The following is a 17,475-nucleotide window of genomic DNA, read 5'->3' as shown; positions in this document are numbered from 1 at the left end:
AATTCATCGTTGGATTGAAAGTTTATATCATATAGATCATTCATGTTCAATTCTATAAAAATCTAAAATCATTTGATATGTTATTGACATTGATCAAGCTTAATGGTATTCAATAAAAACACATAAAGCGTTAATCTTGATCGGTCTTAATAATATATCAAACGATTTTTTAATTCAATGTGTAGTTGATGCATTAGTTTAGAATTTAAAAAGTATATAAGATTGAAGGGAGTATTTCTGTTTTTTTTTTTTTACAAAAGAGGGCTTTAATATTCATATGTTCCAAAATATAACTTATTTTGACATTTTTTTGCATATTAAGAAATTGCTAACTTTTGTGAATGTTGTAAAAAATTATAATGTTTTTCCTTTTTTACCTTTCACATAACATTTAAAGCTTTGTAAAAAAAAAAAAACACTTAATAGTTAATAGTAACTTCACATTTCTCTCTAATTGATATACGTAAAAATAAAACATGAGAAAACTAAAACAAAATATGAAAAAAGAAAATAAAAATTGTAATTTTGGAAGATCAACAGTAATTATATATTGATATTGTAAAAGGACTTATATTTTGGTACAAATTTATTTTTTAAAGTGACTTATATATTTTGAAACGGAGGGATTACCTGTCGATTAAACATGACTTTTTTTTATATCATTTACAAGAATAAATTTGACAATTTCATTAATAAAAAAAAATAAAAAAATTTAACCATTTATTTTAGGTAATTTTTGAAAATCGTTATTCATACAATATAAACTAAATTTGTTATAAGAATAAAAAAGCTTATGAGAACCATGTAGTATCTATCTTTCTGGCTAAGGTTTGAGGCCTTAATTTGGGACCAAGCAAAAATAGAAAAAAGAGTTAGATAAAATAAAAAGTGGAAGACGTGGCAAAAGTGGTGCCTCTGTTCTGTTATGGTAGTTGTAGTTGGAATGAGTGAAGGAAGTTGGAAATGAGCATTGAGCATAATGGCTGCTGCTTCTTTGCTACATCCAACTTCTATCACTACACTTAAACAGCACCATCACCACCGAACATCAACAATCTGTTTCTTTTATCCCTCCTTAAAACCCACCATCATTCCACCATACAATGTTTCTTTCTTAACTAACACTAACCGTTTCAACACAAAGTGTAATGCATTCTTTGATAACAACAATGTGGTCAACAGTTTGTTGGATGTTGGTGGGGACAACTTTCCTACTTTCCTCCGATCATTACTACTTCAGTTTGAAGACTTGTCAGACATGCAGAGATGGGAGTCACTTGTGTTTGGCAGTCTCATATGGATTTACTTAACTGCAAGACCAGGTGTTCTTATTGGTGCCATTGATGCTTACCTTCTTGCTCCTCTTCAACTTGCTTTTGATAATCTATCTGGTAGGAGAAACTTGAAGACTGCTGATTTTCTTGTTGGAAATAAAATCGGTGAAGGCTCCTTTGGTGTTGTTTATTCTGGTGTTTTAGTCCCTAAAAGTGTCATGTTAGATGAAGAGGTCACCAAGAGAGGAAGATCCAAGGTAACAACAACAAGGTTGGATACCAAATCTAAGGATAAAGTCATTCTCAAAAAGGTTAGTATCTTTAATCCTTAATCCTTACTTAGTTGTCTAAATTCAAATTAATTTCAGTATAACTAACTATAAGCAAACACCTAACACACTAGTCACACTACTATATCAGTATTTAATTTATATTGTATGATTCAATAGTTTTTTTTTTTTTAAACAGCCAAAATTAGTAATTAATCGTTAATGTTAGTATTTTTCAACTTCGCCAGGCCTTGAACCTGGACCTTTTACTCCTTTAGTTTATATTGTATTTGTTTTTTATATTGTTTAGTTTATATTGTATGATTCAATAAAATACAACTATGATTCATTGGGTTGCCTAAGATGTGTGCAATGAGTGTCTAAAGTGTGTCGAAGCAAATAAAAATTTATTCTTTTGGGGACATTGGATGTGTGTTGTTAGGTGCGCGTAGAACGTGGACACACCTAATTCTAGAGGTGTCCTTGCTTCTTATTTTGTAAAGTGAATGCTTCAAATCCAATGGCTTATTACATCCATGAGCCTTATTTGTTCTGCTCTCTTAATTATAAAATTCTCTTGTCTTGATTAAGGAAAAAAAGATTAGAAAGCCTATTTGCAGCTGACTAATTGAGTATGCAGGTTAAGATTGGAATTAAAGGGGCTGAAGAATTTGGTGAATTTGAGGAGTGGTTCAATTACAGACTGTCTAGAGCAGCACCTGAAACATGTGCTGAGTTCCTTGGAAGTTTTGTAGCTGATAAAACAAACTCACAGTTCACAAAAGGTGGAAAATGGCTTGTTTGGAAATTTGAGGTGCCCTTGCTCATTTATCTATTGCAGTAACAATAATACACTTAGAATTAGATTACCTAGCGTAAATTACTTAACTGTTTAGAGTTTTATAACTAGTTCATTTAGGTGGTTTTAATTGTTATCTTAATTAGTCTTCTTTGTTCCTTCCTTAACATACATTAATTAGAGACTTGTTGTCCATATTGCAGGGAGATCTTACTCTTGACGATTACATCAAAGACCGCAACTTCCCTTCAAACTTAGAATCTGTCATGTTTGGACGTGTGTTGCAAGGTGTCGATTCTTCCAGACGAAATGCATTGATTATCAAGCAAATTATGCGCCAGATAATTACTTCTCTTAAGAAAATTCATGATACAGGCATTGTTCATAGAGATATAAAGCCAGCCAACTTAGTTGTTACTAAAAAGGGGCAGATTAAACTCATTGATTTCGGTGCAGCAACAGACCTTCGGATCGGAAAGAATTATGTTCCCGACCGCACCCTTTTGGATCCAGACTATTGCCCCCCAGAACTATATGTACTCCCAGAAGAAACACCGAGTCCTCCACCAGCACCAATTGCTGCATTCTTTTCTCCAATACTATGGCAGGTTTAATTACTTGTACCCTAACCATGTTATGCAATTAATTAAAAGAAGTGCTAAAGTTGAACTATTGTTGCAGTTAAACAGCCCAGATCTTTTTGATATGTATTCTGCTGGGATTGTACTCCTACAAATGGCAATACCAACCTTAAGGTCTCCAGCTGCTTTGAAGAATTTCAATTTGGAAATAAAAACCTGTGGTTATGATTTAAAAAAATGGAGGGAGTTTACTCGACTCAGGCCCGACTTCCAAATTCTTGACAGTGAATCTGGTAGAGGTTGGGACTTGGCGACAAAGCTTATCTCTGAGAGAGGTCCCTTAAGAAGAGGACGTTTATCTGCTGCTTCAGCTTTGAGACATCCTTATTTTCTTCTTGGAGGTGATCAGGCAGCTGCTGTTCTTTCAAAATTAAGCTCAAGTAGAAAGTGACCAGCATGATAATGTGAGTATATTATCCTTTTTCTAATTCTTTTATTTTTTCAGATTTATAGTTGAAAACTGCATGTTGATTACGGACATGTTGTATTCGTGTTTCATAGTTGATGCAAAACATAGTGTCCACTGTCCAGTGTAACACAAGAATTTTTACAACTATCCCCAAGGGGCTTTGAACTTGGCACGCTGAGGTTACAAGGCTATGCTCTTACTACTGAGCTAGCACCTCAAGTGTAAGAATATGTTCTAATTGACATTGGATTATATTTATGGATAATGTGTCAAGATGGTTAACCATTTACTTTTTGTGTATTATTGTTCACGTTTAATGCGGAGTAATTATTTCCATCAGGATAAGCACGTTTTGGAATATAGAGCTGTTCTACGACAAGATCGCCTAACTTATGAATTGATAACCATCACCTATAGTATTTTGTTTCATTTTATATCTATTTGGAATTTGCTCCCGAAGGTTAAATTAGGGGTAGATTTTGGGCACAATTTCAGGCATATAGAGGAAATTTATATCTCAAAGGAGGATGTTTTTTTTTGCTGCCATATAGATTTCTATTTTTATTGGAGACTCAATAATTATATATTTAATTGCCACAACAATAAACTACAGAGCTACATAATATCATTATTTATTGGAGACTAGAAAAATTACATATTTAGTTGCTATAATACAAAAATAACATGGTTTAGGATAGTCTTTGCACAATAATTGGACTCTTCACATTGTGGGTGCCATGCCATCTGACCAAACAAGTGAGGAGGAAAACACAGTTTGATATGATTTTTCATCCCCAACAACAGTGACAACAAATGATTGTTTCTCATTTAGTGACTTGAATGAGAGAACTTTTGGTTCCACACTAATCTTGATTTTTGGTATTGGGATGACAGTTGCCCTGTAGGTTGAGTTGGGAGTGGCATTCAAAAGTTTATTAGGCTCAATAGGAATCACAAGTGCAGGATAGTTTATATCTTTCACAAGGGATCTATTTAACCCGTCTTTTGTCATTTATATCTCCTGAGGGTGACCCTAGCTAGAGGTGAATATGAGGCCAAGATATCCACACCTGGGGCACTTATATCTGGTTTCATAATTTCCGGAACCAAATGATTTGGGCCACGAGAAAAGAAACTGACAATTCTAGGAGCAGTGGTGTCATGGAATATATCACTCTTCAAAATTTCAGCTACAGGGTATTTAGTGGAGTTTGTGTAAGATTGAACAAGAACATAGTCCTCCGTATCCAATTTAAGTGAAGGCATCGAAGTGACGAAAGACACATCATTATGTGAGTGCGTAACATTAATGATTGAACCAATTGCACCATTTTCATAAGCATCTCTTACACCCACCGCCGGTGCTCCACACAAAACAAGTTTACCCTTCACAAATTTTTTGTCTATACATGCACACATTCTCCCGGGCAAGCTGAAATTGGAAATTTTGTGCCATTTGAAGGGATGGTATTAATTGACTTACCAATTAAAGTCTTTCCATTTCCAAGAATGAGCTTGTCAATAAATTGACGATCTATGCTAATTAATTGCAGCAACACTAAATAAATAACCAAGGTGCTGCACTACCAACACTACTTGGATTAGGACCCATCATTACCTTACCTACAAGTCTACAACATGTGTTGTGAGTATTCCCTTCTCCATGGAATGAAAAGAACCAATGGCAATAGGATCACTTACAAAATCACTGGCTTTGCCGAGACCAATAGAAATAGTGATGACATCAACTCCGATCCGTCAAAATGCAGCTAAAATAACATCAAAAAAATATCCATACATATTTGCCACATATATATTTTGTATGCAGCAATCCTTGAAGATGGGACTCCACTCCACTCCACCTTAACTTGCGGTGCCTTTTGCAAAACCATAAAAGCTAACATCCTTAACTTCTCTTCCACCTGCCGTTGATGCTGTGTGGGTTGGTTCCATGACCATTATTGTCTCTTGCACTCTCAATGATTTTATTGTCTCTTGCAACTGGAGTTATCACCGCCTGCACAAACTCCCCTCCACTTTTTTGGAACTGGACCAAGACCTAATTTCATCATAAAAAGTAAACCAATTTTAACAAATTAATAAACACATCATATATACTTACTACAGTCTAATACTCCCTCGGTTCCAAAATGTGACAGTACCAAATTATAAGTCACTAGTATAACTTACCCGTGCAAATGCACGGGTTAATGTTCAATGAAAAATATAGATATTTTTTTGACACATGAAAAATATGGATTATTAAATTTTCAATATTTTGTGGTTTTTTTAATTATTTGTAAAATTAATTTTATATTTAATGTAATAATTTATTTAAATATGATAAATGATCCAAATTTTGGAGATTTTAAGGAGAAATGGTAGAACGGAGAGTGATACTCCACTCCTCGTTCCAAACCCACATGTTCGTATATTTGTTCTTTTATTTTCATAAAAAAGGTCATTAAGCAAAAACTAATCTAACGGTTAATATATATTAGTTCTTAATCGTCATCTCTCTCCTTTAGACATTTGTTTTCTTCTGGAGTATTTTAGCCCATGACCCCGTGTGAAAAAATTTCACATTTGTGTAATGAACAGTAAAATTATTTGTCATTTGCTTGACACAAAAAAAATTTATATCATTTTTTTTATGCATATCTCATTTGTTAATGGTGCAAATTTTAAAAAATTTATCTATTTGTTTATCTTACAGTGATGTTTGGAAAATAAAAACAAAGTAATACATGATATTATTACTTTTAATTCTTTCTTTTTTTATATATAAAATCATTGTTACTTTCCTTACTTTCAATTGATATTTATCGTATTTTTTATATAATAAAATCTACAAATGTATGTCTCACCCCGTGTAAGTTATTTTTTGCTTAATACCTCCATTCCATGTAGATTATTTTTTTAGATTATTTTTTTATCAATACCCCCTATTGTAATATTATGTTTGGTATAAATCACTATGTAACTTGTTTTTATTAATAAAATTAATAAAATAAAATAGAAAAATAATCTATGAAGTCAATTACTTCATTCCTTTTATATTTCAGACAATCACACCATTTTCTCTGTTCGATAAGTATGAAGTTTAAAAATAACTTTTTTTGTGAACAATTAAATTACTATTTTTATTTTTTTTATATTCCTTTTAAGGTGAGTATTTTTGTTCAGAGATTCTTAAGCCTTCAATTTTGTTTTGAAACATATTAAGCCTTCAATTTCTCAGTTCCACATTTGGCCAATTCGTTCTATATAATTTTTTTTTATAAACAATTCGTTCTATAGTATAGTCCTTCGAGAAGTTTCTATTATTTTATCAGTATATTTGTTAAATATCACATGAAAAATTAGACAAACAAAAAAATAATGAGTAAAAAAAAGAGTACAAACATTTATAAGCATGATTTACACCAATAAAAAATAATATGAACAAAAAGTGTTTTTTAATAAGTAAACATGATTAAAAAAATGACAATAAAATATAAAAAAAATATAAATAAATACTTAAAACTCTAACATCAGTTGATAATACCTAATCCTAATTTGAATAACGAACAATATGTTCTTCCGTATGGACCTGCTAATAAAACATTATAGCTCAAAATTAGTATAATTATGATTAATCATAAACATCATTTAAATACAAAGCTTATATATATAAAAAAAAATGCATATAACATCTTCGAAAATAAGAAAATAGAACAACGAAAAAGTTGAAGATTATCTCCTTGTAAGCACAAAAAAGATGGGCACCTGCTGTAAAATAAGAAAAGAAGATTATCTCCTTGTAGGCACAAAAAAGGATAGCATCAAAATACAAAAATATACTATATAATATTAAACTTGAAAAAAAAAACATGGAAAGAAGAAAATAGAACAACGAAAAAGTTGAAGGAAATGAGAGTGAAATCACCCAAAAAAAGAATAGAGATAAAAGATTGCAAAAAGTATAATTTTGAATTGCAATAGTATGTGAAATCGGTTGCAAATCACAGCTATTTATATTAATAGAATGAAGATCGAAATTATAATATCATTTAATAGCAATTATCTAATTGACAAATTATGGGACAAAATGACTTTGTTTCTAAAATATAATATAATAATAATAATGTAATAATAATAATAATAATGAATAAAATATCAAATAATCAAATTAGAAGTAAAAATTGACATTGTCATTAAAAAAATTGAAATGTATTCAATTGTTTCCTTTTGAATGATTATTTTTGAATTAGCATTAAATTTTGATTGAGAAGGACACCAAAAAAAAGTAAAAATTAACATTGTCATTAAAAAAATTGAAATGTATTCAATTGTTTCCTTTTGAATGATTATTTTTGAATTAACAATAAATTTTGATTGAGAATGACACAAAAAAAAAATTCCTTATATGAGTACATACATTACATAATTTCTATTGAAGTCTCAAAGGTTGCCACATAGGAAAACATGCTCTCACAAGTTGCCACATAGATTATGATAAATGAGAGGATGCCACATATGAAAGTGATCAAGAGCGAGAAACTCCTAAACATATAAATAATAGATTTTACATTACCACTGAAGCATTTAATGCTTTTTTTCCTATTATACTCTTAACTATTTATTTATTTTCTTTTTCCAATTCTTCAATTTATTTTTCTCATAATTTTGTAAATTAACTCATAATTTCTTTTTTTCATACAACATTAATCACATTTCTTAATTTGTGTAATATGGTCAAAACCACTTACATTTTGGAACGGAGGGAGTATTGTATTGCATTTTTTTTCTACAATATAAACATTAATATTGCTCAATGTTCTAAAATACTCTTGCCAAACATCATTAAATAAATAAATACTACCTCCGTCCTTAAATATAAGACTTTTTTGAGAAAAACATGGAGATTAAGAAAGTTATATGTGGTATTAAATTTGTTGATAATTGGTATTGTTTTTACAATTTTATCCTTTAAAAGAGAGAATGAGTTAATGTTTTTCAATGTATTTATCAGAGATCGTAGAAAAAGATGTATTATAGTTAGGAGTATATGTTGGTAAAAGAATATTTAATGCCCTTGAAAATTTGAAAGGGGTCTTATAAAAAAGACAAAGAAAAATCTTAGAAGGGTCTTATATGTAAATGAGGTTATATATAATCACAAATTATTCTAATTAATTAGCAATGTTTCATTTTAATTAGGTGAATATTTCTTACATGTGACAATTATAAAAAATTCAATATGATAGTAACAAAAAATATAAAAATTACATTTGAAATAATAATGTTAAGATATTTTGATGGTGACTAAAAAATACCTTTATCATTGAAACTTTTAGATTCCGGACATATTCCGCTATATAAGACTCCAACCACCAAATCACTCTCAACAATTTTTTCTCTTTTGGTTGATTGAGAAAATCCAATGGTTAAATATGTGTCTGGTCCCTAAAAATATCTCAAATTTCAATGTTAGTTTGATCTGTTTCAATGTAAAAGCTCTAATTTCTTTTTACTCCTTGCAATTTAAAATTATGGGTTTGACACTTGTTGTGGTTTAGTCAAATTATTAGTAGTAATCAAGCTAAACATTCATGAAAGAAATGAAAAACTAGAATTATTCTCTTCATGGTTTTCATTATAAAAAGAGTGAAGATTGTAATTAACTAATTGAAGAAGAATATGGAGACATGGTAGGTTGAAAACAATTTTCTTGTGTTGATGTAGTTGAGGGCCAATAAGATGAAACTGTAGTTGTTGTAACTTCACCAATAAAGTTAAAGTTAATTAGAGTAATGATAATTAAGAGTTAAGACGTACAACAATCTAGCTTATATATAGAAGACATACTGTGGTTTTTATGATGAGTAAGATCTTGGAGGCCATATACATTCACCAAGTAATCTAGATGCATTCTCTTTTACATAAGTGATATGGCTAAGACTTTTGCTTCTATTAAAAGGAATCAAGGAGGAATATGTAGTGTGCATATATAGAGGCAGGTAACATTCTAATCATATTCCTTTTGCTTCTATTATTTTGCTTATTCATGAACTTCAACTCATACTCCTTTTTGTCACTACAAAGGCTCATACTCCTTATGTGTCTATAATGCATCCCCGTATGTATGATTTGGGGTGGGTACTTTTAATGTATGGGATATGTAGATTAGAGAAATATTATAGTCTTAATTAGACCTAAATACATGCACTATGTGGCATCAATATTTGGATTGAGGGCTTGTTTAGTGTTTGACAAGTATCATTGTCTCACATCGACTTAACACTAGCACATGTGATTACATTCAACAAATTATTATCAGTATTGACATGTCATTGTTGTTTTTCGTGTTTGTGTCTCGTAGTTTATGTAAAAGGTAGTGTCCACTATCTTGTGTAAGATAAGAATATGATTTTGCATAATTTTTTATCTATAAGGATTTTTCTCCGGAAGTTTAAATCATGGGGAGATTTTGCACACACTTTTAGGTACATAGTACGACTAAGGAAATTTATATCTCAAAGAAGGAATTGTTTTTTTTTTCTCCCATATAAATTTATATCTCAAAGATTGAAGTTGAACATAATCTTATGTATCTAAGTTAAGTGAAGGCATTAGAGTGACATCAAAAACATCATTTTGAGAACGTGTAACATTAATGATTGAACCAATTGCGCCATTCTCATAAGCAAATTCTTCGCCCCATGGATTCATATTTACCAAGGTTACCACAAGCTTACCACTCACCATATTTTTGTCTGCGTAATCACACCTTTCAGGTGATTCATATTTACCAAGGTGCTATACTAGAAATACTACTTGGGTCAGTACCATATATAATTTCCCGCCGCCTGCACTATGAGTATCCCTTTCTCCATGGCATTAAAAGAACCAATGACAATAGGATCTTGCAAAAAACCAATGGCATGTTGGCTCCCAATTGAGATTATGATAATGTCAACTCCATCTGCAATTGCATCATCAAATGCAGCTAAAATATTCTTTCCACTGCAATTACCATCTGCGTCGCATATTTTGTATACAGCAATCCTTGAAGATGAACTCCACCTCTTGCAGTGCCTTTAGCAAAACCATAAAACCACGGTAGTCTCTTTCTTGCACTCTCTTCTTTAACATTGTAAAATCGTGCTCCAATGATCTTGTTGTTGCAACTAAATTGTTACCACCACATGCACAAACTCCCTTCCACTTTTTCGGGATGGGACCAAGACCTATCAATCAGAGAAAATAAATCACTTTAACAACAATGCAATACACTCAACATATATAGATGTTGTCAATCTTATCATATTGCATTTTCTTCCTACATTTTAAACAATAATATTTTTCAACGTCTTGAGATACCTATGACCAATATATGTATTTTCGTTGGAACTCCTTTGACATATATGTATTTTGTTTTACTTTGCACTCCTATTTATTTATTTATTTATTTATTTATTTTTCAGGTTTTTGTTTTGTTATATATTTTCATTAAAAACAAAATTTAAGCACCGAACATTTTTTATAGCTAGAGTTGAGCAACAAAACAAAAAAACTATTTAGCAAGTCTTATTGTAAAAAAAAATGTTTATGAATAGTGTGAGATCATTGTAAGATTGTAAGGATAAAAATGTAAATTAATTAAAGAATACTTTTCATTCCCTTTTGAACCTAACATATATATATAATTAAAATCAGTCATCTCCCCCCCTCTCCTCTTTTGAACCAAACATCAAACATGTATATAATTAAAATTTATTCCCTCCCCTTCCCTCCCCATCTATTAAAATTTATCCGCTCCCCTCCCCTTCGTTGAATCAAACATACCCTTAAAAAAATATCATTTATAAATTAATCTACATAAAAAAAATTAAATTTATTTGAGTTTATCATGAGCACTTGAGATAATCCTCGACTCTACTTAGGCATGTTTGCCATATGTTCTCTCTCTCTAATTAGGGAGGGTGTGCAGATAAAACAGGTTAATATCACAATTCTCCCTTCCTCCCTCTTGTACTGTATATTCCCGAAACTTCTTTATGCTTGTTTGTGGAACCCACTTAGGATTGGACTCACTCACATTTTTGCTGCTTTACTCCTACCCTTGTTTTCTTAATGCAACACGTACAACAGAATACATACATATATATCTCTAGTCTATATCCTTTTCTTAGCTTCAAAGCTAGCTGCAGTTAAACTTCATCTCAACTTGCACACTACTCTTTTGTCTTTCATGTGTCAATTACAAACAAACAATGATCACTAATATATATTATGACAATGTGGTCTAGCTACTCTTATTATGGAACCACTCAAGGGATTTCGATTATGTCTTATTTCCATTCTCCTTTTTCTCACTACTCTTATTACTCAAACCTTAAGCTCAACTGAGTTTGATGACAGTGAATATAAAGATTGGGAAAGCTATACTGATCATATACCAAATTCCATCTTAACTTATGGGTACGTATGTATATTATTAGTATTCGATAATCCCCGGCCCCTCTCTCTCTCTGTCTGATTTTCTTGTTGACTTTAGAGTGAAACTTAATTAAATATATGTGGTTTAAATTTGGTTTAAGGAGTGAAATGGAGGAGGAAGCTGAATGGCAGATGGTACAAAAGAAAGGAAACCAATTTATAGTGAATGAGCAACCTTTCTATGTAAACGGATTCAACACTTATTGGTTGATGGTATTTGCCGCGGATGAGTCCACAAGAGGAAAGGTCACTGATGTGTTCAAACGTGCATCCTCGGTTGGTATGACAGTTTGTAGAACATGGGCTTTCAATGATGGCCAGTGGAGAGCTCTTCAGAAAGCTCCGTCACTTTATGATGAACAAGTATTCAAGGCCCTTGATTTTGTTGTGAGTGAAGCAAAGAAATACAGAATCAGGCTCATATTATCTTTGGTTAACAATTGGGAATCATATGGTGGCAAAGCACAGTATGTCAAGTGGGGCAATGCTGCTGGCCTTAATTTGACCTCTGATGATGAGTTTTTTTCACATCCAACTCTCAGAGGATATTACAAGGACCATGTAAAGGTAAGTTCCTTTTCATGTGCTGCAGCATTGTTTAAGTACCTAAAAGTTAATGCCTCTTGTTTTTCTTGCTATTCCTTTAAACTGGTTTACTTGATTCCTATATACTGTGTAGATGGTGCTAAATAGAGTTAACACATTCACAAATATCACTTATAAGGAAGATCCAACAATATTTGCTTGGGAACTAATGAATGAACCTCGATGCACCTCTGACTCCTCAGGTGACAAGTTACAGGTATACATGTTTTCCATAAAAACAGAAGGATATGTGATATTAAGAAGAAACTATATTAAAACAGTTTTCAGTATTTTGGATCTTAGTTTGAAGAGCTCAAACATAACCAATTTGAACTCTTTCAAACTGAAACCCAAACACACACTGTCCGTGGAATGTCAGCTTAGTTGTAAGAGTTTGACAATGTAATTTCAGACGACGGAGTTCAAATCCCCTTAAAGACGGTTGTAAAATGGTCTCTAGTGCCAATTTTATCAATAACAATTTTCGCCTTGCCTGATTCTCGTGTTCTTTTTTACAAGAAACCCAAACACACTAATAAACATTGCATTGAATTGAAGTAATCAGTTCATTCTCTCATATCAAATCTTACACTCGATTGAATATATATTCTCTAGGAATGGATTAAAGAGATGGCGTTCTATGTTAAGAGCGTTGATCCAAAACACCTAGTGGAGATTGGCCTAGAAGGATTTTATGGACCTTCAACACCTCAAAGATTTCAGTTCAACCCAAATTCATATGCTCAACTGGTTGGAACTGATTTTATCAGAAACCACCAGGTTCTAGGTGTCGACTTCGCTTCTGTTCACATATATCCAGACTCTTGGTAAGTTTCTTCTTCCATCATAACTTTTACTTAGATATTTATCATATGATAGAACTGAAGTTGTGCTAATTTGATATTAACATTAATAGGACATTATTTACTAACTAAGAATTAATGAATGAATGAATTACCTGGTTGAAGGATTTCACAATCAGTTGGTGATAGCCATATACCATTTGTGAAGTCTTGGATGGAAGCCCACATAGAGGATGCTGAAAAGTATCTTGGAATGCCGGTTGTTTTTGGTGAGTTTGGTGTATCTGCAAAAGATCCTGGGTATAATTCAACGTATAGAGATACACTTATAAATACTGTGTACAAGACAATTCTAAACTCTACAAAGAAAGGAGGCAGTGGTGCTGGAAGCCTTTTGTGGCAGCTGTTTCCTGATGGAACGGATTATATGGATGACGGTTATGCAATTGTTCTCTCAAAAGCTCCTTCTACTTCAACCATGATTGCCCTTCAATCCACAAGGCTTGCCCTATTCAACTCCCTCTGCTCTCAGAGATGCCACTGGAGTTGTAAGAAGAAAAAAAGTACTATATCAGGATGATGACCTTGCAAGAGGGTCAGCTTCAGTTTGAAAACTATGGAACCATTGGAACAACTAAAGTGAAGAGTGAACATTTTAATATGGGGATTCACAGTGACATTCTGTTTATGTAATTGTGTTGATGCCAATAGTGTAGTCACTTTATATATATGCTTTGACTTGATCATGTGGCAATTAGTGCAAAAATAAGCTAGCATTTTAGGGTGGTGATAATAACTAGTTTGAAAGCCATATAAGCACAATTTCGTGTAGAAAAGAAAACTACCCAAATGACATTGCCATGTAGAATTGAATGCATAATCAGGTGTTTGTCAAAAAAAAAAAATGGCATCAGGTGTCAATACTAAATTCAATCCACTCATTTTGTTTAATCCAACATTTAACAATTATTCAATTACTAGCGTCAAAAACTTGATAAATCGTAAGTGTACGGTTTTATTGTCATAATAAAAAGATATTAAGGATTTGTGAACATATGATTTTTCTATATAAATTGATATGTTTAGTCAGAAACAAGTTGTGATTTGTTGGAAAGTGAAAAATGAAATATATTAGGATTATAGAGTTCATAAATAAATGTATGCACTTGTGTTCGAAAGAGTTTCAATAGTATGGATCAACCATCATCATGTATATATACATATAATTCAAAATAATTTAGTGTATGCACTTGCGTTCAAAAAAGAGTTTCAATAGTATGGATCAACCATCATCATGTATCCAGGACGTTAGACCACCACAAACCTAACAATCCTCCACCAGCATTGGTAATGGCTACATTCATATCTCCTCCTAATACTTTTAAATACATGGCGGTTTATGACTAGGTCTTTTAGGCAGTAGAAAAATTGATATGCCGCAAGTTTCACCTTACTGCAATACTTTGTTGTAGGTGAATGTGAATGTGTCTTACGTAGAAGGAAAAGTCTTTAGCCTAGTATTAAGGAACACATGCCAGATGTGAATAATTCGACTCAACAATCACGAGGTTATTACCCACCAGTACAAACTAGCGCCACAACATATCTGGCAAGACCTGATATACCATTATCAACCCCAACGAATTCAAGAACGCCAAGATAAGTTAGTGATTATGTAGGTTAACAACCATGCACCAATGGTACCAAGGAACTATGAGAAACCATGCTATAATGAACCAAGAGCAGCCACGGGGTAATACTCCACTTCAGACTCAGTTTCGGCAAGGTCTCTAGAACCTCTTGACAATATATTACGCAGGCCAGCTGCAACTAAGGGAAGAACTCTTGGACAGCTACTGTTGGAACCCCACATCATGTAAATTATTTATACTAAACTAATTGCAATAATCGCTATTGACCCGAGTGATTGTACTAAACTATTGTTCAAAATCATATAGGAGTAAATAATTAGTTTGAAGAAAATCACTTGCTCAATATCTTTTATAACACCTTCAACCACATTAGCAGTAACGCAGCAAAGCACATGTATAATTTACCACAAAGAAATATACATAAATCACATTATTAAAGAGATAAAATCGGGAGAATAATTGATAATCTAGATGTATTGAAAATAAATAAACACCACAAAACTTGAGTCTGATTTTTGCATCAATATTAAGGAAGTTTGAATGACAAGAAAAGATGATAAAATTCCAAACAAAATCAGACAGTCTAACAAAGATTAACAAAATAAGATGACTAGTATCCTCCCTTGAGATCATTAACAACATCATATGGAATTGGAGTAACTGTTTCCAATGTAGCTCCTTCAACCATGAAACCAGGTTTGGGTCCCTCTGGCTTGCGCTTGGTGCTAATGACCTCACCCTTGGCCTTAGCCTCAGCCTTCAGTTGATCGTTCTTAATCTTCCTCAAACGGAACTCCTCAGTGCACCTAGAAGGCATAACATGTTCCACACGGACATGTATCCTCTTCCTCAAAATCTTGTTCCTAACCTGGACAACATACACAGCAACAGTTGAAGTGCAGAAACCATAAATAAACTTTTTCACATACAGAGTGAAATACTTTTGCAACAAACAATCAAAAGTATTCTCAACAATCAATCAATCAAAAAACAGTATATTTGTCCTAAATATACTTAAAACATTCAAATCTTCAATGTGCTTATGGAAACAGAATCAACAAATTGAGACAAAGAACAAAACAATAAAATGATACAGAGATAATAACAAAATATCACTAAAATAAAAAATGAAAATTCCGAATAAAGTTTGGATCCGATTTGTACCTGCTTGTTGACCTCTACACCAATGGCACGTTTGGTGACATTCCAGACACGACCGGTACGACCGTGGTAGAACTTGTGAGGCATACCTTTGTGAACGGCGCCGTTAACCCTAATATCAACATAATCGCCGATGTGATAAGTTCTGAGGTAAGTAGCAAGAGCAATTGTACCCTTCTTCCTGAATGGGCGAGAGAAAGAATCTCTCGTACGAGATCTCAAACCATGACCAGCCGGCATTTTTTCCTCCTCTTAGGGTTTCTCTGTTCAGTCGAAGGAACCTCTCTCTCTCTCTCGGTCCAACGGAAGGAAATGTGGATCATTAAATATCTTAGGGTTTTTTCGTTGGGCTGGTTTTTCTTAATTTGGCCCAAATGTTTATTCTTGTGGAAATTATAACATATACGAGTATTTGAAGTTTTCTCTTTACACCCCATATTTCTTTCGACCCCCTGAAATTCCAATTTTATCCTCATAAATAGTTTTTAGAATACGTTTTCGAAATTCATATTTTTCCGGAATCTATTTCCGAAATAGAATTAGTGTCTGTTTGGCAAGACCAAAAAGCTGACTTATAACTTATGTTTTATAGCTTATAAGCTAAAAAACTTGTTTGGTAACTATCTTTCTATCAGAAGCTTATAGCTTATTTTACTGATTTATAGCTTATTTTCTAGAGCGAGTGCTAACATGGACGTGTTTGGCAAATGGTTCATCATGGACCAGGTTTTTTAAAGGTTGGATTTATTAGGTTACATACTATTATAATACACCTTTCACACTTGATTTTTTCTCTTAATCTCTTTCCAAGACATCAAATCACTTGTCATACCTCCATTAAAAAAAAGTAATTTCTCTTACCTTCCTATTGAAATTATGTTGACGTTTTTAAAGCTAAATTTTTTGACATAAGTTTAACTCTTTGTTTTTTTACGCAGACATAAGTTTAACTTAACCATTCAAGTGATAATTTAATTTATATTTTAATCATTATTAATAATCAATAATAAATACCGCAGTTCGATCTCCTGCAACTGCGATCGGGAGGAGGCTAGAACCACTTGACAAAACTGACCCCCCTGGACCAGATTAAATTAATGGTGAAAAATGGAAAAAAAATCAATAATAAATAGATTGTTAAAAAGAAAAAATAAAGTTATGTCAAATTTATGTAAAAAAAAGTCTTATGTTACAGTGAGTTAGTTAATAAAATATTATTGATGTTAAAAAAATGTCTTGTATTATTTTGTCAATAAAAGATTTTTGTAACTTAAAAAATGAAAAGTCAACGTCAAAACTTTGGTATATATAAATCCATGCATAAAAATAGGAACAAAACAATAAAAATATTATAAAAAATTTAATCAATAAAATATTATGGAAAAAATATACAAAAAA

At 32.2% G+C, this 17,475-nt stretch overlaps 3 protein-coding genes and 2 pseudogenes across 6 annotated transcripts; 2 read left to right on the top strand and 3 right to left on the bottom strand.

Moving 5' to 3' along the window:
- The first annotated feature begins 752 nt into the window (after nucleotides 1-752).
- On the top strand, nucleotides 753-4,037 carry LOC123885447 (serine/threonine-protein kinase STN8, chloroplastic-like). Of its 4 annotated transcripts, XR_006801160.1 has the most exons (6): nucleotides 874-1,585; nucleotides 2,184-2,357; nucleotides 2,546-2,950; nucleotides 3,024-3,387; nucleotides 3,485-3,613; nucleotides 3,733-4,037. XR_006801160.1 is itself a non-coding variant. In XM_045934736.1 (5 exons), exons 1-4 carry the CDS (start codon nucleotides 980-982, stop codon nucleotides 3,372-3,374), a joined length of 1,536 nt encoding a protein of 511 aa, XP_045790692.1. In that variant the 5' UTR covers nucleotides 753-979; the 3' UTR covers nucleotides 3,375-3,387; nucleotides 3,733-4,037. The 4 variants fall into 4 exon arrangements, 2 of the variants coding, with proteins under 2 accessions (XP_045790692.1, XP_045790691.1); XM_045934736.1 differs by lacking the exon at nucleotides 3,485-3,613 and having other exon boundaries at nucleotides 753-1,585; XR_006801161.1 differs by having other exon boundaries at nucleotides 3,024-3,613.
- A 272-nt stretch (nucleotides 4,038-4,309) lies between these two features.
- Nucleotides 4,310-5,004, bottom strand: LOC123886960 (annotated as a pseudogene).
- A 4,937-nt stretch (nucleotides 5,005-9,941) lies between these two features.
- On the bottom strand, nucleotides 9,942-10,702 carry LOC123886959 (annotated as a pseudogene).
- An 870-nt stretch (nucleotides 10,703-11,572) lies between these two features.
- LOC123885445 (mannan endo-1,4-beta-mannosidase 6-like) lies at nucleotides 11,573-14,215 on the top strand. Its single transcript, XM_045934733.1, has 5 exons — nucleotides 11,573-11,858; nucleotides 11,978-12,443; nucleotides 12,556-12,678; nucleotides 13,077-13,288; nucleotides 13,430-14,215. Exons 1-5 carry the CDS (start codon nucleotides 11,698-11,700, stop codon nucleotides 13,842-13,844), a joined length of 1,377 nt encoding a protein of 458 aa, XP_045790689.1. The 5' UTR covers nucleotides 11,573-11,697; the 3' UTR covers nucleotides 13,845-14,215.
- A 1,148-nt stretch (nucleotides 14,216-15,363) lies between these two features.
- On the bottom strand, nucleotides 15,364-16,385 carry LOC123885446 (60S ribosomal protein L21-1-like). Its single transcript, XM_045934734.1, has 2 exons — nucleotides 16,081-16,385; nucleotides 15,364-15,784 (listed from the first exon to the last, which is right to left on the bottom strand). The coding sequence occupies exons 1-2, from the start codon at nucleotides 16,315-16,317 to the stop codon at nucleotides 15,527-15,529; spliced, it is 495 nt and encodes a 164-aa protein (XP_045790690.1). The 5' UTR covers nucleotides 16,318-16,385; the 3' UTR covers nucleotides 15,364-15,526.
- Between the last annotated feature and the right edge of the window lie 1,090 nt (nucleotides 16,386-17,475).

This window comes from Trifolium pratense, linkage group LG5 (genome assembly GCF_020283565.1).
Source record: "Trifolium pratense cultivar HEN17-A07 linkage group LG5, ARS_RC_1.1, whole genome shotgun sequence".
Lineage (NCBI taxonomy): Eukaryota > Viridiplantae > Streptophyta > Magnoliopsida > Fabales > Fabaceae > Trifolium > Trifolium pratense.
This window is presented reverse-complemented; position numbering and strand designations above follow the sequence as displayed.

Bases quoted from the DNA above. Each gene is read 5' to 3' on its own strand.
- LOC123885447 (XM_045934736.1), top strand. From the start codon at position 980: ATGGCTGCTGCTTCTTTGCTACATCCAACTTCTATCACTACACTTAAA. The intron at 1,586-2,183 runs GTTAGTATCTTT...TTGAGTATGCAG, and splicing joins ATAAAGTCATTCTCAAAAAG to GTTAAGATTGGAATTAAAGG. The intron at 2,358-2,545 runs GTGCCCTTGCTC...TCCATATTGCAG, and splicing joins GGCTTGTTTGGAAATTTGAG to GGAGATCTTACTCTTGACGA.
- LOC123885445 (XM_045934733.1), top strand. From the start codon at position 11,698: ATGGAACCACTCAAGGGATTTCGATTATGTCTTATTTCCATTCTCCTT. The intron at 11,859-11,977 runs GTACGTATGTAT...ATTTGGTTTAAG, and splicing joins AATTCCATCTTAACTTATGG to GAGTGAAATGGAGGAGGAAG. The intron at 13,289-13,429 runs GTAAGTTTCTTC...ACCTGGTTGAAG, and splicing joins CACATATATCCAGACTCTTG to GATTTCACAATCAGTTGGTG.
- LOC123885446 (XM_045934734.1), bottom strand. From the start codon at position 16,317: ATGCCGGCTGGTCATGGTTTGAGATCTCGTACGAGAGATTCTTTCTCT. The intron at 15,785-16,080 runs GTACAAATCGGA...TATGTTGTCCAG, and splicing joins GTGTAGAGGTCAACAAGCAG to GTTAGGAACAAGATTTTGAG.